The sequence below is a fragment of the Cydia splendana genome, chromosome 8, assembly GCF_910591565.1.
Source record: "Cydia splendana chromosome 8, ilCydSple1.2, whole genome shotgun sequence".
Lineage (NCBI taxonomy): Eukaryota > Metazoa > Arthropoda > Insecta > Lepidoptera > Tortricidae > Cydia > Cydia splendana.
The window spans coordinates 2,684,568-2,707,375 of NC_085967.1; the positions used below are offsets into that span (position 1 = coordinate 2,684,568).

General features: G+C 38.9%; 3 protein-coding genes and 1 long non-coding RNA gene across 4 annotated transcripts; 3 read left to right on the forward strand and 1 right to left on the reverse strand.

The window, feature by feature from the left end:
* The first annotated feature begins 1,258 nt into the window (after window positions 1-1,258).
* LOC134793196 (uncharacterized) lies at window positions 1,259-2,244 on the forward strand. The gene is made up of 2 exons (XR_010144504.1): window positions 1,259-1,565; window positions 1,694-2,244. It is a non-coding gene; the product is annotated as an uncharacterized LOC134793196 (long non-coding RNA).
* A 2,826-nt stretch (window positions 2,245-5,070) lies between these two features.
* LOC134793197 (apolipoprotein D-like) lies at window positions 5,071-10,659 on the forward strand. The gene is made up of 4 exons (XM_063764778.1): window positions 5,071-5,777; window positions 7,761-7,891; window positions 8,093-8,295; window positions 10,496-10,659. The coding sequence occupies exons 1-4, from the start codon at window positions 5,652-5,654 to the stop codon at window positions 10,648-10,650; spliced, it is 615 nt and encodes a 204-aa protein (XP_063620848.1). The 5' UTR covers window positions 5,071-5,651; the 3' UTR covers window positions 10,651-10,659.
* A 465-nt stretch (window positions 10,660-11,124) lies between these two features.
* Window positions 11,125-17,575, reverse strand: LOC134792657 (josephin-2). Its single transcript, XM_063763917.1, has 5 exons — window positions 17,315-17,575; window positions 17,045-17,217; window positions 16,329-16,509; window positions 13,286-15,838; window positions 11,125-13,141 (listed from the first exon to the last, which is right to left on the reverse strand). The coding sequence occupies exons 1-4, from the start codon at window positions 17,393-17,395 to the stop codon at window positions 15,569-15,571; spliced, it is 705 nt and encodes a 234-aa protein (XP_063619987.1). The 5' UTR covers window positions 17,396-17,575; the 3' UTR covers window positions 11,125-13,141; window positions 13,286-15,568.
* A 382-nt stretch (window positions 17,576-17,957) lies between these two features.
* On the forward strand, window positions 17,958-22,665 carry LOC134792658 (fidgetin-like protein 1). Its single transcript, XM_063763918.1, has 10 exons — window positions 17,958-18,156; window positions 18,247-18,405; window positions 18,566-19,072; window positions 19,678-19,796; window positions 20,304-20,459; window positions 20,661-20,794; window positions 21,198-21,312; window positions 21,868-21,980; window positions 22,238-22,429; window positions 22,546-22,665. The coding sequence occupies exons 1-10, from the start codon at window positions 18,047-18,049 to the stop codon at window positions 22,663-22,665; spliced, it is 1,725 nt and encodes a 574-aa protein (XP_063619988.1). The 5' UTR covers window positions 17,958-18,046.
* Window positions 22,666-22,808: the final 143 nt, after the last annotated feature.

Here is a 22,808-nt window from a genome sequence, read left to right on the forward strand (position 1 = left end):
CTAACATGTACATATAGGGTCAACTAAAAAACCAACCATAAATGCGAGCGCAGCGAGCGCGAAATTTTTTGTTGACAAATATCGCAAGGCCGGGTACCGATCTTCAACTGGGCCTAATAGTCCGAAGTTCCCCAGTGAGGCGAACTTTCATGCGAAGTTAAAGCCGTACTTCAGGCTTCAGGATAAGTAGTTGAGCACAGACTCCAACCAATGTCCATTGTATTAAAAATCGAGACCGCAGGCCGAGCATGGCGCAGCGAGGCTAAATGCTAAGCTGATGTAGAGGACATGTGGAACACAAACCAATGGTAAATTGAGGTAAAAAGTGAGGCTAAGGTCGAGCATTCGTATGATAAACTGTACTGGGGACACTTTTAAGAGATTTTCTTCGTTTTAATCAATTGTCAGCTGTTCAGCCTCGCAAGATATAAACTATTGAGAAAATCAACTTTGCGGCACTAGTTGAGCGTAGCCTTTAGCCTCGCTTAAAATTTACCATTAGAAGTATGTAGGAAAATGACTGAATAAGGGAGTGAATAAGAGCGAAAAAGACATCGTTCGACTCGGGCCGACCTGATACTGGGGGCCCCGACCTGATACTGGGGGCCCCGACATGCTTAATCCGGCCCCGCTTAAAATCACCATTAAACAGTTCTAATTCCGTGAGGAAGCCGGACTAGTCCCGATAAGGCCTAGTTTACTCTCTGGGTTAGAATATCAGTCTGATGGCAGTCGCTTTCGTAAAAACTAGTGCCTACGCCAATTCTTGGGATTAGTTGTCAATTGGACCCCAGGCTCCCATTCCCAGTGCCACGGCTCGGCAAAAATTCCGGCATCACGCGAGGAAGATGATGAGTTTTCTTATTACTATTCTCTTGCCCAGGGCCCAGTAACATGCGACAGTGCTATCTCATTCACTCCGATACCATTAGACAGTGTGCACGTTATAGGTATTGACAGCCTCTTAAGACTGCGTCGACCGTCCAGTGGCGCCCTCATTAGTGGAATTGTATTTTATAATAAACCAATTAATTTCTGTATCTCTACATGAATCAGTATATGTAGGTATTAATATTGTTGTCCTACTTATTCCCCAACTTTTGGTCTTTGTCCGAAGTACCATTTCGTAAGTTTCGGCCCGGCCGAAAGGTTCGGCCGGTTTTTGGCCGAAACCGAAACTCCAGCCGAAACATGATTTTTTGGCCGAAACTGGCCGAAACCGAAACCGAAACCGAACCTTCGGTCGGACACTATTAATTAGGTCCTGTAGGGTGACCATGATTGTTGAGAATTAAATTTGCCCTCACCAAAAAGTAAAAACATAGGAAAAAGTGTTGTTGTTTCTCCTAAATACGACGGTGATCGATCAATTATCAGTTACTGAGTGTGCAGGATTAGTCCTGCTCACGTCTCATGAATCATCCTGTATATAAGTTTATTACATGCAAATGAGGTTGAGTACCTACTCGCAAGTTAAAGGGTAACACGTGTCATTACATCCATTTCTAAGAATACAGCTGGAAACTAATCATTTTTTTTTTCTATATTTTGATTTGTGTTTTTAAGTAGTCAGACCAAAGTATTTTTCAATAGCTTGGGTACGGTGACAAATGTCGATTCCTCGTTTTAAGGTTATTAATTGTATGGAGATGACATCTGTCACCGTACCCAAGCTATTTGAAAAATACTATAGGTACAAAACAATACCAGCCTATTTAAATATATCAAATACAAATATGTAGATATGTATTATGATGATAATGTAAAATTGTTTTAAATGTTAATAATGTTGGTGATGTTTTTGTTTAAATGACGCACTTCATAAACTCGTTATACGCGTGTATGAATAGTAGGGTAAATTACTCAATAATTGGCCCTTTAAAGTACAGTCGTAGGCCGTTTAAGGGGCCAATCCTTTGGGGCTTAAACAAGTTACTCAATGTCACTAATGATCAGACATCGTAAATTTTATAGCATTTTCGGTGCAGCGGAGTGGTGTTAACGGAATTGGTATAAACAATTTCAAGCCTAATGATTAATTAGCGTTAATTACGTTAATATTAACCTTAATTTATCATTTCAGTTGGAATTATCTATACCAATTCCGTTAACACCACTCCGCTGCACCAAAAATGCTATAAAATTAACGATGTCTGCTAATAATAGGTATAATGTTATGTATATTTTGTTTGTGATACAATTGATTGTTAAGGGAAAATGAAGTATATAATATGACTTGTTTAACATTTGTTTTACTCGTAGGACCTTGAAGAAACTCGGTTGACACGAGCGCCCTATGCATATGCAATGTCGTTATATAAAACTGCCCGGAATATATTATGATGACTTATGCATTGTCACCTGTGGGCTGGTGCGTACGAGCTAACTTTAGCTTCGTTTGTGGCTTTTCTTTAGGAAATGTTGTTGGGAAATGTGTGTACTTGTGTAGGTACATTTAAGTGCAAATGTCCGTACATACAGCCGTATTAAATAGATAAACTTCGCAGTAATATCTGTCGAATGTACTACACTGAGAACTAATACTGAATCTCGCATTTAATCATCATTACAATTTACATAAATGTAATGTAATAGGTAGGTACCGGAATTGGTCTTAAGCAATGTTTAAGGTACCTATGTACTTTATCTGGTAAATATTATAGGACATTATAGGACATTTTTACACAAATTGACTAAGCCCCACGGTAAGCTCAAGAAGGCTTGTGTTGTGGGTACTCAGACAACGATATATATAATATATAAATACTTAAATACATAAAAAACAACCATGACTTAGGAACAAATATCTGTATCATCATACAAATAAATGCCCTTACCAGGATTCGAACCCGGGACCATCGGCTTCATAGGCAGGGTCACTACCCACTAGGCCAGACCGGTCGTCAAAAGTAGTATGTTCAGCAGAAAGTATAAAAATTAATTATTACAGGACTTATTCCGAGGAATGTTATAAAAAATATATTTTCGAACGAGCGAGCGAAGCGAAGTGAAGTTCTTACATTCGACTTGAATCACGCGGCTCGCTAGCGGCACGTCCCGGCATTTCGATGTTTTTAAGCTGAACTATCAGAAGATAGTTTGATACTCAAGAACTTAAGTAAATTTGTTCTAATTTCAATGAAATTGGGTAAACGTGTAGTTGAGGGCATTATATTTTAGTCATTAAATTATGAGCAGGCTCGATCAAGGGATTATTGAGGTAGAAGAGCTTAGAAGGCCAAAAAGCTGTTTGTGAGAGGTCTTGCTATTCTGGTCATTTTATTTGCAAAAAACATGGTCGAATTTAGTATCAAATGAAAGTGCTCGGTTTGCACTTTTATAATATCGATTTTAAATTTACCATTTTGAAATAATTAGCAAGATAAAAATAAAATAATATAAACATAATATAGGTATTTGACATTTGACAGGAAATATTTCGGCTTAGCACAGGATACAGTTTATTTTAATCTCTATGATGACTTAAATCCAGGGGAGGGACAGTCGTATATAAAGCACTTTATTCGAAAAAATAGCGACATCTATATTACTTAACGCTAAACTTTTTTTTTAATATGGCTGCACTTAATTTCCTCAGAACGTCTTAAAAGTCTTGTATCCAGGGCATGGATCAAACAAAAAAACATCTGTTGAACAGATTATTTATGGCCATCGTTGCCATGGAGGCGATTGTCACAAAAAAACAACTTTGTCAAATAAAACTCAAAATATTATAACACCCCATTTATTGTCTGTACTACGACATAATTCAGATAAATAAAAATACTTTCAGTTTTACAATGTCAAAAGAAACAAAGTTTCCATACGCCATCACAGTTGCTGAGAACTTTATTACCAAAAAATTTTGAAAATTTTTTGGCGGGTAGATTCACAACCTGCTGCGTGTATTGTGTTTCGTGGTCAATTGTGTGTTATTCCAGCCGTGTATGATAGGTAATTTATTTACATCAACAGCCAAGTTAACGGTACCTAAAGCACTACCACCAGTTTTAACATTGACATATTCACTCACGTTTAAGTAACTTACTTTCTATGCATCTCGCTCGTACTCGCATATTAGTGCAAGCGAGATGTATAGAAAGTAATTTACGTAGACGCGAGTTAATCTGTCAATGTCAAAACTGGTGGTAGCCGTACTGATCTGTTTTCGTGTATTAGTAAATATCCTGAAGCCTTTCTTCAAACTCAAAGTTTTTTATGTTCGCAACATACTTAGACGCTATTTATGCCCCCCCCTGATATTGATGTTGATATTTCTGGTTAAGAATTACAGCATGGCACTTCAAAATGGATGCAAAAAAAGTTCCACGAGAGGGCTCTCTTTGTCCTATATATTATACGTACTATCAGTCAAGGGCTCCACAGACCTTGCAATAAATCCAGGCGATTTTTGATCCATTCAATCCATTGCCGCCTATAGTGCGACACAATAAAATAGTAGAAATTAAATAAAATGGAACTCAAAAATGTCCATACTAAATTGTTGCCATGTGTAAGCATTTTACATGCATTGTACGTCAAAAATGTGATAGTTACGTAGAAAGTGGTGCCCTCATTTATTCTCTACTATAGTAGGTCAAGCAGATCTTGTCAGTAGAAAAAGGCGGCAAATTTGAAAACCGTAGGCGGGAAGGAATATCGTCCCATGGAAAATTTAAATTTCGCGCCTTTTTCTACTGACAACATTGGCTTGACCAACTACAATTTATGTCGCACTGTACGAGTACCTAAGTAGGTGCAACAAAGTCAATCGCTCTATAATAATTTTTGCTAAGAATATAAAACACCAGTAATACTACTACTTTTGTAAATACCTATTCTATACACAGACACGTGTACTATCACATGCAGGAATAAGCTACCACTGAGATCCAACCAATCAGGAAAATATGACGGCCCAGGCGACCAATCATAACATCACGGTCGTTTCTTTTCAAAAGGTTAACTTTTGATTAACACAAACATTCCAAACTCTTTCAATTCGGTAAGACCAGAATGTTCGCGTTAATTCGGGCGCTATAAGTCTAGTGGTTGTCACAGCCGTACCCGTCCGTCATTACTGAAAGCCCCTTTAGCACTCGAATTAAGTTATTCAGCTTCGACCCTTGGTTCGTAAACAGACAAACGTCCACAACTAATTCCCTACACGAGTAAACTTCACGTCACATCGTATGTTTAATCGGTACAATTTGAATAATGGCGCAGACGTCAGCGGCAGTCGCGCGCGCCGCAATGTTGTACAAACAATCCGACAGTTTCCCAAACATCCGAGAGGCTGTAATTTCACTCTCGTAAACTAGACCTTACTTATTATAAAACGGGGTGACGGTGTGTTTTCAGTCGGTCAACGAATTTTACCCCGATTTTTGTGACTTATATTAAATTTAGAAGCGCGGATTTTAATTTCCCGTTCATATTTAAAGATAGGGATTTTCGCTGGCTTTAATTAACTTCATATAATAAGCAGATTTTTAATGTGATTTTATTCTTACTTTATTTTGTTTTTGTTTTGTAAATTAAATCATACGTCGTTTTTAAGGGAGATAGCCAAATTTAGCCCGTAGAATCACAGATTTTCCGCCTTTTTTGCTCGAATAAAGTTCCTAAGTTAGACTAAGTATATAAAAGTGATGGGAGACTTCAGAGTGCGAGGGTTGTTCAACATGTTGATGACGAGTCTCACAGTGGGGGTGATGGGCACAAGGCTGGGCACGTGCCCCGTCTACCCACAGCAGCCGAACTTCCAAATACAGAAGGTAAGTGCGCAGTTTGCCATGATGTTATGTATGATTTGTGTATGCTGCGTAGTGGTGTCAAATACGATCCTATTACATTTGTCTTTCGCTTTATTAGTTACATTAATAATATCGTTCAAGTCAATCAGACAATCACGATCCAAACCATTTTGTATAAGTAGTCAACCTAGCCTTCTATCAGACCTACCTCTGACTTGTATTTTTTACGTTGTATAGATAAAATTAGCCTGTAGCCAAAATGCGTGATGAACTAAATACACTGCTAAAATTAGTGCTTACCTACCCTAATGTACTAGTAGTAAGAATGTATATGTTATTGTCTATTGAAATGTTCTATAATCTAGGCAGGTACCTACCTAGGTACCTAATTACCTACGTCATGACCGACATTCAAACGTTCGGATGCAAATAAGTAAACATTAATTTGCACGTTTGTATTTTTCCACTTGACACATGCTGTTATTGTTTTTCGGCATTTTACAAATTTGAATCTATTTAAACCAAAGAGTAGAGATTTAAACTACCCAGTCATCCATGCCTGCCTACAGAATAAGTCATTGACATGTAGTTGTTTGCTTTTAAAAACATTGACCCTTAAACATTTAAATGAAATTAAAGACCCCAATGTGTTGCTATACGGATAGAAATGAATATATTTATTAGTATTAAATACGTAAAATAGTATTCAAATGTTTCATTTGTTGACATTAGGTGATTAACACTGGTCCTTCGAGCCGGATGCTGTTTAGTTACTATTGATGAAATTTGAACTGAAACTACTTATTGTAAGTTTCGAATGCCTCAATATATTATGGAATTTAGAATTTTTTGAAAATTCGGTGACATACCTACAACAATTATATGGATAAAGCGTTTTTTTGGGTTTTTTTTTTAAACATATGCGTAGGTAAGTTTCACGTAAAAAATACATATTACGTTACTAACTAAATGGGGATATGTAGCTACATTGTAATGCAACATAAGTTAAATTTACACAATGGATGACCAAAGTATATGATACCCATCCCGTAGTGCGTCGTGCATATTCTTGCCGACGTGTGCTTGTAGGTTTATCCACCTGCAAGGGATTGGCGTCGATCCAATAGCGTCCCGCCACAACAAGCCGTGCCCACTTATGCGTAATTGCGTTGCAATATAGGTAAAGGGTGGAGGTCGCGACCCGCTAGCGTACGAGTCTGTAATGTAAGCAAGTACTCACGCGCGCGTAGCTGCTACGTTGCAGTCGCCTGCCAAATCTTGAACTTGTTATGTACCTAGTCGATGCAACGTAAGAATTGATATTTGACAGTAATGAATTTACCCTTATATACATGAGGCGAGGCTAAGACCAGTAAGACCCATCGGTTAACTGATATTATAGCTAGGGAATGCAAATCGGTTATTTTCGGTTATTTTTTGTATGGAAATAATCGGTTATTAACCGAAACCGCGGTTATTTCCATACAAAAAATAACCGATTTGCATTCCCTAATTATAGCTTAGCTTCATAGCCTTCATAGGGTCAATATTAGGTTGTGCAGGGTATTTAGGCTCAGGGCTTAAATGACGATCAAAACATTTGTACTCGTAATGCCAGGCTTGTGACTTTCATAAAACGATCAAACTTACCTACCATATAGGTCGAGGCCCTAAATTGAATATGTATGAAAAATCTTTTGAAAGTAAATGAGGCTAATGTTTTGGAGCTCTATCCAGATGGACGGATCGGATTATAGGTAGGTATTAGGTACAATACTAAAAGTTTGTGCGGAAAGAGAAGAGTCGTGGAATGTATGAGGCTCTACATTCCACGACACTTCTCTTTCCGAACAGATTCTAATAATAGCAATAGACAGGTCACTGACTGAAGTGACTGACTGGTAAACCCTTTCTCGGTTCAATACGACATACGGCTTATTATCAGTTAACTGTGTCAATTATTAACGCTGGAACCTCTGACGAAGACGATGTTTGTTCCCACAGATGACAGGCACATGGTACGAAGTAGAACGCTCTTTCTACCTGATGGAGATGACCGCTAGCTGCACCGAGCTTCATGTGACGTTGAACGAACGAGGGTACTACCTCATCGCCGTCACCACTGTCAACAGATGGTAAGTACGTAACACACAGATGCCATGAATAAATAACCACACTCAGAGGAACTGTTAATAATCATCCTACAACGGTTTCAACAACCTAAAGCTATATCTAGTACCTACCTTAACAACAATTTTTATTTCCTCTATACCTTAATGTCACAGTCCAAAAACTTGAAGAGGACAAAATCTTGATCCGCTCCGTTATATTTGCAGGACAGGATCGCCAGCCACAACCTACGGCGTGGGCATCCCGAACCACAACGGCTCCTCCTCCTTCCGCTACAAGCTGAACAATCGCATGCCCTACATCATAGGACGAATGCTACCAGGCGCGGGGCAATACAGCATACTGTTCACCGACTACGATCACTTTGCCGTCGTGTGGTCCTGCACCTCCGTGTCCATCATGCACAACGGTGAGACAACATGTACATCATAGAGAATGTTGCCAGCAGGCGCGGGTAGTACAGCCTACTGTTCACTGACTACGAGCACCGTCTTGTGGTCCTGCACGTCCGTGTCCATCATGCACAACGGTGAGACGACATGTACATCATAGAGAATGTTGCCAGCAGGCGCGGGTAGTAGGTACAGCCTACTGTTCACCGACTACTAGCACCGTCTTGTGGTCCTGCACGTTCGTGTCCATCATGCACAACGGTGAGACAACATGTACATCATAGAGAATGTTGCCAGCAGACGCGGGGCAGTATAGTATACCGTTCACCGACTACGAGCACCGTCGTGTGGTCCTGCACGTCCGTGTCCATCATGCACAACGGTGAGACAACATGTACATCATAGAGAATGTTGCCAGTAGGCGCGGGGCTGTACAGCCTACTGTTCTCCGACTACGAGCACCGTCGTGTGGTCCTGCACGTCCGTATCCATCATGCACAACGGTGAGACAACATGTACATCATAGAGAATGTTGCCAGCAGACGCGGGGCAGTATAGTATACCGTTCACCGACTACGAGCACCGTCCGTCGTGTGGTCCTGCACGTCCGTGTCCATCATGCACAACGGTGAGACAACATGTACATCATAGAGAATGTTGCCAGTAGGCGCGGGGCAGTACAGCCTACTGTTCTCTGACTACGAGCACCGTCGTGTGGTCCTGCACGTCTGTATACATCATGCACAATGGTGAGACAACATGTAGGTACATGGTACATCATAGAGAATGTTGCCAGCAGGCGCGGGGCAGTACAGCCTACTGTTCACCGACTACGAGCACCGTCTTGTGGTCCTGCACGTCCGTGTCCATCATGCACAACGGTGAGCCAACATGTACATCATAGAGAATGTTGCCAGCAGACGCGGGGCAGTATAGTAAACCGTTCACCGACTACGAGCACCGTCGTGTGGTCCTGCACGCCCGTGTCCATCATGCACAACGGTGAGACAACATGTACATCATAGAGAATGTTGCCAGCAGACGCGGGGCAGTATAGTAAACCGTTCACCGACTACGAGCACCGTCGTGTGGTCCTGCACGTCCGTGTCCATCATGCACAACGGTGAGACAACATGTACATCATAGAGAATGTTGCCAGCAGGCGCGGGGCAGTACAGCCTACTGTTCGCCGACTACGAGCACCGTCGTGTGGTCCTGCACATCCGTGTCCATCATGCACAACGGTGAGACAACATGTAGGTACATCATAGAGAATTTTGCCAGCAGGCGCGGGGCAGTACAGCCTACTGTTCGCCGACTACGATCACTTTACCGTCGTGTGGTCCTGCACCTCCGTGTCCATCATGCACAACGGTGAGACAACATGTACATCATAGAGAATGTTGCCAGCAGGCGCGGGGCAGTATAGTATACCGTTCACCGACTACGAGCACCGTCGTGTGGTCCTGCACCTCCGTGTCCATGATGCACAACGGTGAGACAAGATGTACATCATAGAGAATGTTGCCAGCAGGCGCGGGGCAGTATAGTATACCGTTCACCGACTACGAGCACCGTCGTGTGGTCCTGCATGTCCGTGTCCATATGCACAACGGTGAGACATGTAGGTACATCATAGATAATTTTATCAGACGCGCGTCAGTACAGCATACCGACTAACGACCACTATCGTGTGGTTCTACACCTCCGTGTCCGGTGTCCATCATGCACAACGGTGAGTAGCTAATACAAGCTATATCTACCAACGGCAACGGCCGCCTGGCCCACAACAATTTGTTCATCATACATAAGTTACATAACGATCGGTGAGCCCCACCTAACTCTTCAAGGAAAAGCGCATTGACAATTTGCCGTAGATTACCTAAAACCAAAGTTATTCAAAAGTCGTCCGACGCATGGACATTTACTAAAGATTCCCATGAAAGTTCCCCAAGGAATTAAAATATACTTACCTACTATTGTATTGTAGGGATAAGTGGAAAACGCAGAGACGCGCTGCTGTCAAGCAAAATAAGACCAATCCGAGGGCCACGGAAAACACGCTCGGGGCCGCGGCGTGAGTATCCGTAAATAATGGGGGTTTCGTTAATGTAGGTAGTATAAGGCATTTATTTCCAGTCAACACCGTGCACTGTCAATAACCAGGCAAGAGTAAAATTTAAAGATCAGTAATAAGTACATGCTTATTGATTACAGATCGGTTTTGGATCTTGGGGCGGCGGCGCGAGCTAAGCGCGGAGCTGCGCGCCAACATCTACGCGCTGTTGCAGGAGCTGCGGCTCGATCCCGACCGCCTGCTGCTCTCCAAGAACAGCAACTGCGTCGACAGCCCCGACCAGATATTAAAGTAATACTTCTAACACATGTCATTTATTTATACTCCCGTTCATTCTGATGGCCTCTGACCTTCTCAGGCCCGATATCCTTTTAAAAGCACAAGTTCAAATCGAATTTTGAACTATAATGGAATAAAAGAATGTTCAAAAACTTCAAAACTGTAAAAATAACTCTGGGACTTAGGCGGAGCAGGCTAAAGGCATATTCGAGCGACAGATAGGCAGATAACGAAATAATAATCCTGGCGGTCTAGCATAAGTCGCGTTCTCTCGTGCGAGTCCATACCTACTTGAAGTCGCGCTAGATGTATGGAGAACGCAACTCTTGCTAGACCGCCTGGGTCAAAAAAAAATCAATAGAACGGTAAAGTATTTGTACCTTCTGTGCCCCGTTGCCAATTTAAGGAATAGCTTTTTTTACCAAACTGTTCACTTTAGATTGTTTTGTCTCCGTGAATAAGGATCTTTTAGAAAATAAAATGTCCCAAGTTAGTCATCACACCTTCTATTTTTATAAGAAAATATCTTATATTTACAATGCATAGTACAAGTAGATTAAAACGTTCATGTGATTTTGGATCAGGAATAAAATACAGTTTACTTGAACCATCAAAAACGAACTCAAAAAGAGTAGATACAACGAGTGCGTATAAACTTGTGTTACATAAAATTATCCTATTTATTTGGTTGTATTGCTTGTACCTAGCCGTGCGGCCGCATTTGGTGTTGTGCCTTGGACATTACCGCATAAGGTTCATATTGCAACGGACAGATCCCAGTCGCGAGTGTGTACTGTCTCTTCCGAAAATCGTTTATCCAGATTGATATTTTTGCCATTCGCATTTTTTACCATTTTACTTTTTCTTGTACGATACCGACTTATTTTATTGTACGATATTGATTTTCAAAAAGAAGTTATTTTTTAGTTAGTGTGTCGTATATTATAATTAGAATACATATCCAAATTATGCGAATGGTTAGAAAACCTATTAGGAAAATAAGCTACTAGAAAATAAAATTATTGGGAAAATATATTTAGTATCAAAAGCAGCAGAACTAAACATGCGCAGCACTCATACATTAAACGCACATGTAGGTTGTACAATGTAAAGTGCCAAAACGTAGACATATTTAGCAGCTCACTAAGATTGTTTAAAAAATTAGTTTTTTCTTCTTTAAAATAAAAAACACCTGTATGACCACGTAAATTAAGATTTCCTCGCATATCTCGTCACACATACTAGTACATATGCATGTCATTTATACGTAATAATAAGTTTTTATTAAAATATTTGTTTACATATAGGAAACTATAAGTCTATTACTAGAATAATGTTACTCTATATACTTATCTGTTCTATAAGCTATTGAGAAAAAATAAAGTGGTAAAAATTGCGAATGGCAAAAATCGCAATCTGGAAAAAACGATTTTCGGAAGAGACAGTACACACTCCTAGTCGCTCTTTAGTACTCTGGCACCAAGCTGACAATTGTCGCCTGATACTGACAATTCACAACTTACAACACACAATTAACAACATATAAATATTCACGCTTTGTACCGTCGTTGCTTACCGACCCATAAATGTACAGGAAATTGTCAGTGTAACGTGTCAATTGTGAACTTGGTAAAACAGGCGCTAGAGCCATAGAATCCATAAATGTACTAAGGCAACCAATAGTAGACCTTACTCAGTAGTAATAAAGTGCATATTAATGGTCAGTTCGTATACATTGTATAGTGCCTGTGGTATTGATAACACCTATAGCGCGATGTAGAACAGAGAGGAGCGCCATCTATTATACTATCCGCAAACCAAACTGACGACCGGGGTCGTAAAACTTCATATTCACGCTTACGTCGTTATTGCAAGAGGGAGAGAAATAGTGCTATGACCTCGTTGGTTTGCGGATAGTATAGTCACAATTAGGAGACACGGGATCTTCAAATTTTATACAAGGTCATTTTTATACAGGGAATTTTTTCCAGGTATAAGTATCATTAATTAGATATAATAACCCATCTAGTGGTCGCCATAGTGCAGCTTTGGTGTTCAAGTTTAGACTCTATTGTATAAGGTTTTCACTAGACTGTAAAACAACTGGGAGGTACCCATTTTCAGCGCCCCTATGCTCTTAACTCTAAACTTATTATATACTGATAGATTGCAAGGTAAGACGAATGAATATCATTCATAATATCCCTAATTTAAGACATGAATAAGTCATTATTGTCGCAGCACTGTTAACACTTTCACTGCCATTTGAAAATAAAATTAATTTGAATGGGTTCAATGAAAGTGCTAAAAATTAAGCCGCTTTTACAATCATTATCAAATATAGGAGTTCACAGAAAATGTTCGTTGAGATCCGTATGAGTTGTGTCAGCCTAGCACAAGCGCGCGCGACATGATGGTATCGCGGTGAAGCTGTGCTAGGGGTGTGGGCGGTTTAAACTAAAGAATATATTGTTGGCACAGGTTAGAAAAGACAATATACTAACCCCCTTATTCATAAACGTTTACTAAAGTTGACAAGCCGATAATAATCGTTTGTCCCTTTCCGACGTATTGGTATGATGGAAAGGGACAAACGATTATTATCGGCTTGTCAACTTTAGTAAACGTTTATGAATAAGGAGGTAAGTTACCATCCTGAGTTTGGATCACTATCAAATAAGTCAAAGTCAAAAAATAATAAAAGTTTTCAAAAATATGAATAGTCATAAGATGACTAAAATACTCCTATATTGGTGGTGCTGATTGTACATTATCTTATTTAGATAAAGTCCTAAATACCCTCTAAACCCCATATCATTAATTTAGGCCGTCTATCGTACACTAACACATTTAACGTTAAAATAAAACAAAGATAATTTACATACAAAGTCAGTACATACACTGACTATGTGAACGGAACTTGTCATTTGTAGATACGTTGGTACAAACAGCAACACTCCTGACTGTATATCGGTGGACCTTATTACAAAAGGCATAAGGTTCACGATGGTATACCTATATATCTTCACGATGGAAGGTGGGCGATGGTATACCTATATATCTTCACGATGGAAGGTGGGCGATGGTATACCTATATATCTTCACGATGGAAGGTGGGCGATGGTATACCTATATATCTTCGTTGTCCAAAAAATTACCAAATAAATAATAAATAATGCAGTTAAAACCGCCTTTAAGAACAACCGACAATGTCTAGTGAAAGCGACACATTTTTTTTCTTCGGTTCTCTGTCATACGGAATAGCTTGGACAGAAACGTCTGGCTTGTGCTAATAGCCACTTAACCAACACAGCAACAAATAACTCGTTCCTATATTACAACTAACCCAACAAAATTGTACAAAACAAATAAATTAAACACAACACAATAACACAACAATAAAAATCGTATTATTCGTACTATAAGTAGTACTATAAATCCAGAAAATAAAGAAGTATTGCCACGAATTCTGAGCAGATACCTAGAAAAGATACTTGCATAGGTACCCAAGTATGTTTCTTGCCCTATAGCTCTTATATGGCGAATCAAAAACTAAATATAGGACATATATATTGTATAATAAGTTCTATCCACCCATATTTTTACACTGTACAGTTAGCATATCTAATAGATAGTGACGGAAATAAGCATGTGTTCCGATAAAGGCCACTTAGGCTGTCACTGTATATTTGATGGTGACTCTACACTAGGATACTTCGCTGGTAATCCGATCTTGGTAATGTAGAATATTTTGATCGTTATATATAAATACATTAAAATTGTAAGCGCCCAAAACTCGTGTCTCCATTCTATCTGTTATAGTATAGTATAGTAATAACTTTACAATATGGTCATCATTAATATACGAGGATATGTTTTCTTAATTACACGTACAATTTTAGACGGAGACGTAACAATGTGGCACTGGGTATCCTTCACACGTCTATCAAACTATTTGTCGCCTCGTGTCAACGTCAACGTTAACCTATGGAGCAAGGATATTTACTTCGTTGTAGACTTGGAATCACATTTTAATTAAATACTTTATTTATATACCTATTGAAACGCACAGATATACATCATATATATGTTATCCAACGCCGCATTGTTAGTAATCGAGCGTCAACTTTTGACCCTTACTTACGGGTTATAATTGGTATTGAATATCTAAGACAGTATAGTTATATTTGTATATATTCAAGATGATAGACGTCTGCCGAAATAACTTTTTTACAATAAGCTATATGTTCGTTTTAAAATCCGATCCAAAAGATTCAAATTACAATATTAGTATATTTTTCATGATAACTTGAGAAATAGACACATTATGCAATAATTCGACTAAATTATTTATAAATATTTATAATTTTCACTACTGGATCTAAAACAGATCATACAACATTACCATTTATAAGGCATAGTTCACAATGGCATTAGGCGTTTCACTCATCTGTTAAGTTATACCAATTGATTTTAGACTTTCATACTAAAGAAATAAGTATGCAAATAATATCAGCAACAAACAAGTTAAAACTTGCAAATGTAAGGTTTAAAATTTAAACCTTAAAAATTAGTTGCCTTTTAAACTGTTTTCACTGCTACACTGAGAGAGCAAATTGTTAATACAAACATCAAGTGCGCCTTGTTAAATTTATTAAAAGTTTTAGGTAAATGATGAGCATTAAAAATAGAACTCCAATTCTCAAAATTTTAAAAGCCCATTCATTAGAAATAAAAAAAGCAGATGTTAATCATACTCTTATCAGGTGTATACAAACACACATGCTTTAAAATAGTTTCCATAACAGAAAAACTTTAAATAAATAGGGTAATAATATAGTAAACAACAATTTAATCAATTTTTATGGTTCAATCTCCAACACCCACAGAACCACACAGTCGACACTATCAGTCTAATGGAAAGAAGTACACTTTTAAAAGTCATTAACCGCCAAAGAACAGTTCCGCACTTCATGTATTTGAAGACACTCCACACTATCATTTCTAGACTCGTACGGATTACTGGTATCTGAAACACTGTCAGGGCTGTCACAGTGGTTGAGGGGGAGGTTGTGGGTTGGTGAGGTGACAGTGAACTGGTTCATCCAGAGCTGCTTTTCTTCTACTTCCTTGCTTACAACCACAAAGAGCTCCTTTTCTTTACACTCCATTTGCTGCTTTAGGTAGGCTATGAGATCACTGCTCTGAAAAAGGAAAGGTAATATATTTAGAATTTGATAATGGCAGCATTCAAATATTTATCACAAAATTAAATAAACTTAGCCTCATTCGTTTTGCTACTGGGAAATAGCCTTTTTCCGGTTTAAATTTTTGATGACTCTTTAGAGAATTTACTTATCCACTTGACCGTCCGACGATAGCATAGTAACCGAAAAAAATATGCTCTTAACCGTCCGCGGGAACCTTACTATCCAAAGGGGTGGAAGAAAGAATTGATTTCGGAGCCATCTAACGGAATATTTCGGCATTATTTCCTAATTCTCTTGATGGGACAACGTAGCCTAATAAAATAGTTAGCTCTAAAAAAATTTAGATGGCAGTGTAGTCATAATTTTTGTAGAAAGTTGTGAATGCGCTGCGCGGGGCGTGCGTCGCTAAAAAAACCCGGACGGTTGACAGGAAAACAGTCTCGCGGGCCGGACGGTTGAGTGGTTATAATAAAAATATTCTTACTCTTCCAATAAGCTGTGGTGCGTCCAACTTGGAGTCCAAGTTGTAGAAGTTCCCCTGGATCTGACGGATGGCAATCCAGTGACGACGGCGCAGGGGCAGCATCACAAAGCCAAACTTGTAGTCAGAGGGCACATTCAGAATGAACCCACAGATGTTTGATAGGTCAAGGCAGCCTGGGTCTCTGAAAATATTGGTCATAATCAATATATTTATTGAATGTGAAATTGCAAGTTACAGCATGAATGATGTGTAAAAATAATAGGTTAAATATACAATTTCAAGCACACAGCTTTTTCTTCTAAAAATATGTAATGTAGAATATGAGTACAAGAATTCATAATCATGTTCCTTTAACTTTTAGAACTCAGGCATTAAAATGTACTTATATCTTATACTAACAATATACCTACAACACCAACATAATAATATGATGTCACTGGACATGGAAGGATTAATTAAAGATGATTACATGCAACTTGTGATTTTAATTATATAACTGATTACTTTAGTAACATAGTTATTTGCTGAATAACTATGTTTCTAAATGCCACATTGCATGTAGTACACAGGACAATTAGTGTAAATTGCAAATTTACACAACACAAAAGTTATTTACTATTGAAATTCAAGATTACACAATATTTTCAAGGTTTTACATAAATCAGAGCAAATCATGCTAATGAGCGAGTCGGCAGAACCGCAACCTTGAGACTCACTTCCTCTTGTCGAACCACACGGCCTCGCAGCCCTTCAGCTGCAGCGCCGCCATGATCACGTTGATGTCGTAGTTGCCCAGCCCCAGCATGGAGCGGTGCGGGTTGATCCACACGTTCGGCGACAGCCGGCTGCAGATCCCGTCCAGCTCGCTCTTCGTAAACGTCCCGCGCACCTAGCAACAAGTATCATGTTTACATACTCCGTCTATAACTCAAATTTATTCCAATTCCCCTGCTAATGCTGTATACAATGATGAGGGTAATACGTGCCTGGAATAAATTGTTAAGTGCGTGCAGCGCGCACAGTTCTTTAACTTGTTTTTCATGGTAAATCGTCGGTTTTGCAGACATCCCGATTACATTCAAAATTACATCGTTTTCTAACAAAAAACACACATGGTTTAACTTTTGTTTAAATGATACGAATAAAATTTACGCCGTTAGTAGTCTTTCTCACTAATTAATTTAATCACAGCAATTATTACAATTTTACAGAAAACCCGACGATTATTTTGTGATGACAAATGTGTTTGACAGATTTACGAATGCAATGGATTGAATGGATATATGTAATTACAATAATTTTAATTACCGTATTAGTGAGTTTAATATGAAATCACTGTAACATAACTTTTAAAACTATACTGATAAGGACCAATTCTTCATGCCATGTTTTTTAATTAAATAAAAAATAACGGCGTTAGCACTAATACCATGTGCTCATAACTTTTTTTGGTACAATTGAGGCGTGATTAAAAATGTCTCAAACAGATAAAAACATAGACAATTTTGTTCAATGTTTATTTTTTTATCTGCGGTATGGCGGGAGTTTTGCACGAGTTTTGTCAGTTTTGACAAATGACATTATCACATTAGTGTCATGCATGACATTGAATGGTTGTGGACTGTGGTTGAGTCGTGTTGTGTTGTTTATATTATTTTTGTCGTGTATTTAATAAAATAAAATAGTACATCAATTTGCTACGACATTGCTTCTGAGAAATGGATAATTCCAAAACGTATTACGGAACTGCTCCAGAGGATACTTATGGAAATCATTTTTCTACAGTCAACAAAACAAACTTGCAACATTACAAAGTTTCTCTTGAAAGGTTTAGAATCAAAATATTGTATTTTAATGATCTCTTATGTTTATTGAAGTGATATTCACAGTAACTACTAATTACTTTATTATATCACAGCTCAACTAATGCATCGTCCAACATTCTGTTGAAAGATGTTTGGAATTCCCACATGGATCTATGCAGTGAAAAGGCTTGGGACCAAATTACGAACTCTGCCAACTCATTGCTGCAAAATAATGATACAAGTAACATGAAAACATGGAAAAGCTCACTTGGGTAAGAATATACATGTTTCTTTTGATTGAGTTTAAAAAGAATTCCTAATAAAACAATTTGTGTGGAGTACATTTTTTATTTTCTTACTGATAGCTCACTCAAGCTTACAATTAACAATCTTCTAAATTTCTTGCATTAATGTTAATATTTATATTTTTAGCAAATTCACAGATGCCGAGACATTATTTGAACAATCAATACCGGCCTGCAAAAACTGCACCTCCAGTACCTCTCAAAGTATGACTTTACAGAAGCTCATGAACTCTAATTGCAAATGTACTATTCCAAAAGTTGAACCAAAAAGAATAGAGAAAGAAAATGTGTATGAAAACAAAAAATCATTATTTGTAAAAACTCTACATTCAAATAGTTCAAGTTTTGAAGTGAACTCGGGTGATGAGCAGAGGCCATTATTTAAACCAAAATTTGGGCGTCCAAAGCCTGTAGTTAAAAACCAGCCTGTTTTACCAAAACCAATATCTCAAGAAATGGAGATAGACCTTACAAAAGAAGAGGAAGAGGCCAAAACCCATAAAGCAAATGTAGCTAAGATTACATTTAAAACTGCAAAGGATTGTTTGTTTGCGGCTAATCCGGCTGCCAAGAGGACTTTGGGGACTTCCCGGAAGGCTCAAGCAAAGTTTGTTTCACCCATGATTGGAGCCCAGTAAGTTCTATCTTTGCTGCGGCAATTACTGTAACTCGTAATTAAGCATACTTTACACAGGGTCTTTGACCCCAATCTGCAGTACTTTTAATCAATCCTTAATGCTAAGTCATTTCAGAAATGGATTCTAATATCATTGAATTAGGGGTGATTTTAGGAATAACCTGATGTTCAGAAGGGATTTGGAGTTATCTGAATACACCTTGTAAATTTTTGTATGTAGTTTTGTAAGTCCTCAATCTTAGTCAAAGCTTGAGGCACAACCCAAAAAGAAAGCTACAACTTAATCTATTGTATTTTCCTTTTTAGGGTTCCGTACCCAAAGGGTAAAAACGGGACCCTATTACTAAGACGTTGCTGTCTGTCTGTCTATCACCAGGCTGTTTCTCATGAACCCTGATAGAACCCTAGACAGTTGAAATTTTCACACATGATGTATTTCTGTTGCTGCTATAGCAACAAATACTAAGAACAGAATTAAATAAATATTTAAGTGGGGCTCCCATACAATAAACCTGATTTTTTTGCGTAATGGTACGGAACCTTTCGTGCGCGAATCCGACTTGGCCGGTTTTCTGTCTTTATATTATATCTGATTTTTTTAGGGATAAGCAAGAAAGTGTAGAGCTAGCTCCAGCAATAGCCGATGACAGACTGAAGCACATTGACCCCAAAATGATAGAACTCATTGAGAGTGAGATCATTGATAAAGGAACACCTATTGGTAAGTATGTAGTATTTATTTTTATCAATAGGCTGATCCAGGTTCACACAAAACAAGCTGACACGCAAGAAAATGGCCGGCTCACAGGGTACTGTAGCGAGTCACAGAGTAGTGTAGTGTACAGTCCGAACTGTGTGGATCAGCCAAGCCAAGGTTTTACTTTGCTAAAATTGCCCTTTGGAGTTATTTATGTTTGGCAATAAAAGTTTAAAGACATTAGGGACAAAAAAAGTTTCAGAGACATCATCAGCGCTGGAGTGTCTGGAGGAAGGTATCTGTATCATTTTTATAAAGAATTTATTTTCCCACATGGATTTATATGTTTATACATGTCAAATTACTTGCAGCTTTCAGTTTAGCTGCAAATGGACGAATCCCACGCAGACAGATTTATTATCGAGATTTGCTCTTTTTATATAGCATAACGTAAATGGCGCATCAACACTACGCATACGCAAACCTACACCACAAAATTGGCTTTGAAAAATGTGTCTATGAATATTTCAGGGTGGGACGACATAGCAGGCCTGCATCTGGTAAAGTCGGTGATCCAAGAAGCTGTAGTATGGCCTCTACTGCGGCCCGACATCTTCACGGGGCTGCGGCGCCCGCCCAAGGGCATCCTGCTCTTTGGCCCGCCCGGCACTGGGAAAACACTCATTGGTAACATCATTTATACATATGAACTGAAAAAGATACTAAAAAATCGACCCAGCCTTCCTTACAACTCTGCTAATCAACCTAGGAAATAAATCAATTTTTTCAATTTTTTTCTTATTTACTCCTTGCTAATTGAAGCAAAAACATTGTCAGAGTATTTATAAACTTTATGTCAGAGTAATAAGATTCAATATCGTTTATCAGGGAAATGCGTAGCAGCGCAATGCCGCGCGACTTTCTTCAGTATCTCAGCGTCGTCTCTGACTTCGAAATGGATCGGAGACGGGGAGAAGATGGTGCGTGCGCTGTTCGCTGTCGCTAGAGTACATCAACCAGCTGTAAGTCTACTCCATACAGTCTACAGATGGAGAAATTATTGCCAACTGAACTACCAGTCAATACATACATGGTTATAAAAAACAATAGATTTTTGCTATCAACAGCATGCATTTTGCATTTCATTCACTCAAAACAGTTTTAATGCGCCGAGCGCTGGCCGTCGACCATCCTATCAATCGAAATAGTAAAGGGGTTACACCTATCCTTTCGCCGGTTACTTTCTTCAATCTTGCGAGAGGGACAGGGAAACAGCATAAACCTTTCTCTGTCCTCAGCAGAAACTGTCCTGAAAAAGAATAGATGTAACCTCTTATATTTCACGCTTCCTGGTTGTGGTTTATATTATAATATAATTATGTTGTTAGTAATTTCATGATTATTTCATTATTTTTATTCTGGCAGGTGATATTCATAGATGAAATTGACTCGTTGCTGACCCAGAGAAGTGACAGCGAACATGAAGCTACCAGGAGAATCAAGACTGAATTCCTTGTGCAGTTCGATGGAGCTGCCACAGGTTGGTTTGTTATATCTACTACATCTACATCTACAGCAAATTCTCATTTACCTAACCTCATATACATGCAAGTGACACCTCGGGCATTGGAGTTGCACATAAGCTATGATGTCCGCTTAGTATCAGCTAAGCCATTATGTTCGTTTTTCGCCACATAAAATCGAAATAAAATAAAAATCGCCGTTCCCGCCGCGTGGAAGCCACTGACGTTCAGTTATAACCACATAATAAACGGCCTGATAATCCACTCATGTTATAATTATGTAGTAGAGGAATAGATTTATTAATTATACTCATATTAAAACTGGTCACTCACCTTTGTTTAAGTGGAAAATTGCTCGACATGTTGCACGAATTGATTTGAAATACGTGTAAGCTTTTTGTCCATGTGCAAATATTGAAAGTATTTTCACGTCAATTTTGTACTGAACTTAAAAGAGCATGAAGTCTATTAAAATATATTTGTCATAAATTCTTGACCACAAACGTTCTACATGTCATATAGCTGGATGATCTGGTGAAAGGCGTCTTAAGGTTGTTGATGATGGTCTTTAGGTGAGGATGAGCGGCTGCTGATAGTTGGCGCCACCAACCGACCACAGGAACTGGACGAAGCGGCTCGCCGGCGCCTCGTCAAACGTCTCTACGTGCCGCTGCCCGATGCTGATGTAAGTAGTCCACTTGTGACTCTTCCAGAATGAGTTGTTACTAAGAAGCAGATAAACACAGAAGGCGATCAGGCTCATAGAGGCCAGTCTTCGACCAATTCAATTGAAGGCCTCAACTACTAATATTTGCTGCCAGTCAAGAGATCTTCATTCTCTTTTGTCGTTTTTTAGTGAAGGTCTTGAGAATTTAGGTTTGTCATATTAGGACATATATCAACGAAAAAATGACACTGTTTAATGTCAACTCTTTTCTTTAGGCCCGTGAACAGATAATCAACAACCTGCTAAAGTGTGAGAACAACGCCTTGTCTGCCACGGACATTAACGAGTTGGCGCATCTAACGGACGGCTACTCGGGCGCCGATATGAAGTCGCTCTGCTCCGAGGCCGCCATGGGGCCGGTGCGGGCTGTGCCGCTGTCACAGATATGCACTATTGACCGTGATAAGGTAGTTAAAAAAAATCAAATTGTTCGCTTAACGAAGCCTCTTGGCATGTGTTCTAGACCTCAAGTGTTCTTATTTATTCGAAATGTTATGTAATTTTAAATTATTTGTGCTTCCAGGTGCGTCCAGTGACCGTGCAAGACTTTAAAAACGCGCTTAAACGCGTCCGGCCAAGCGTGTCCCAGGACGACCTTGGCCAGTATGTTAACTGGAACAACACTTACGGCCAAGGGTTTTGAATGTTGATTTATGCTATTATACGGTTCATTTAACAATTTGTTTAATTTTCTGACCTACCTACCTTGTTAGTCTGTTCACTCCATAAAAAGAAATAAAATCGCTACCTGAATAAAACCCTAAAAAGTATCATAAGCGACCCAAT

Excerpts from the sequence above, each read along its gene's own strand:
- LOC134793197 (XM_063764778.1), top strand. The coding sequence starts at position 5,652 with ATGGGAGACTTCAGAGTGCGAGGGTTGTTCAACATGTTGATGACGAGT. Across the intron at positions 5,778-7,760 it reads CGAACTTCCAAATACAGAAG|ATGACAGGCACATGGTACGA; the intron begins GTAAGTGCGCAG and ends TTGTTCCCACAG. Across the intron at positions 7,892-8,092 it reads GTCACCACTGTCAACAGATG|GACAGGATCGCCAGCCACAA; the intron begins GTAAGTACGTAA and ends TTATATTTGCAG.
- LOC134792658 (XM_063763918.1), top strand. The coding sequence starts at position 18,047 with ATGGATAATTCCAAAACGTATTACGGAACTGCTCCAGAGGATACTTAT. Across the intron at positions 20,460-20,660 it reads CACTGGGAAAACACTCATTG|GGAAATGCGTAGCAGCGCAA; the intron begins GTAACATCATTT and ends ATCGTTTATCAG. Across the intron at positions 21,981-22,237 it reads TGCCGCTGCCCGATGCTGAT|GCCCGTGAACAGATAATCAA; the intron begins GTAAGTAGTCCA and ends TCTTTTCTTTAG.
- LOC134792657 (XM_063763917.1), bottom strand. The coding sequence starts at position 17,395 with ATGTCTGCAAAACCGACGATTTACCATGAAAAACAAGTTAAAGAACTG. Across the intron at positions 17,218-17,314 it reads CACTTAACAATTTATTCCAG|GTGCGCGGGACGTTTACGAA; the intron begins GCACGTATTACC and ends ACTTGTTGCTAG. Across the intron at positions 15,839-16,328 it reads CACCACAGCTTATTGGAAGA|AGCAGTGATCTCATAGCCTA; the intron begins GTAAGAATATTT and ends TTCCTTTTTCAG.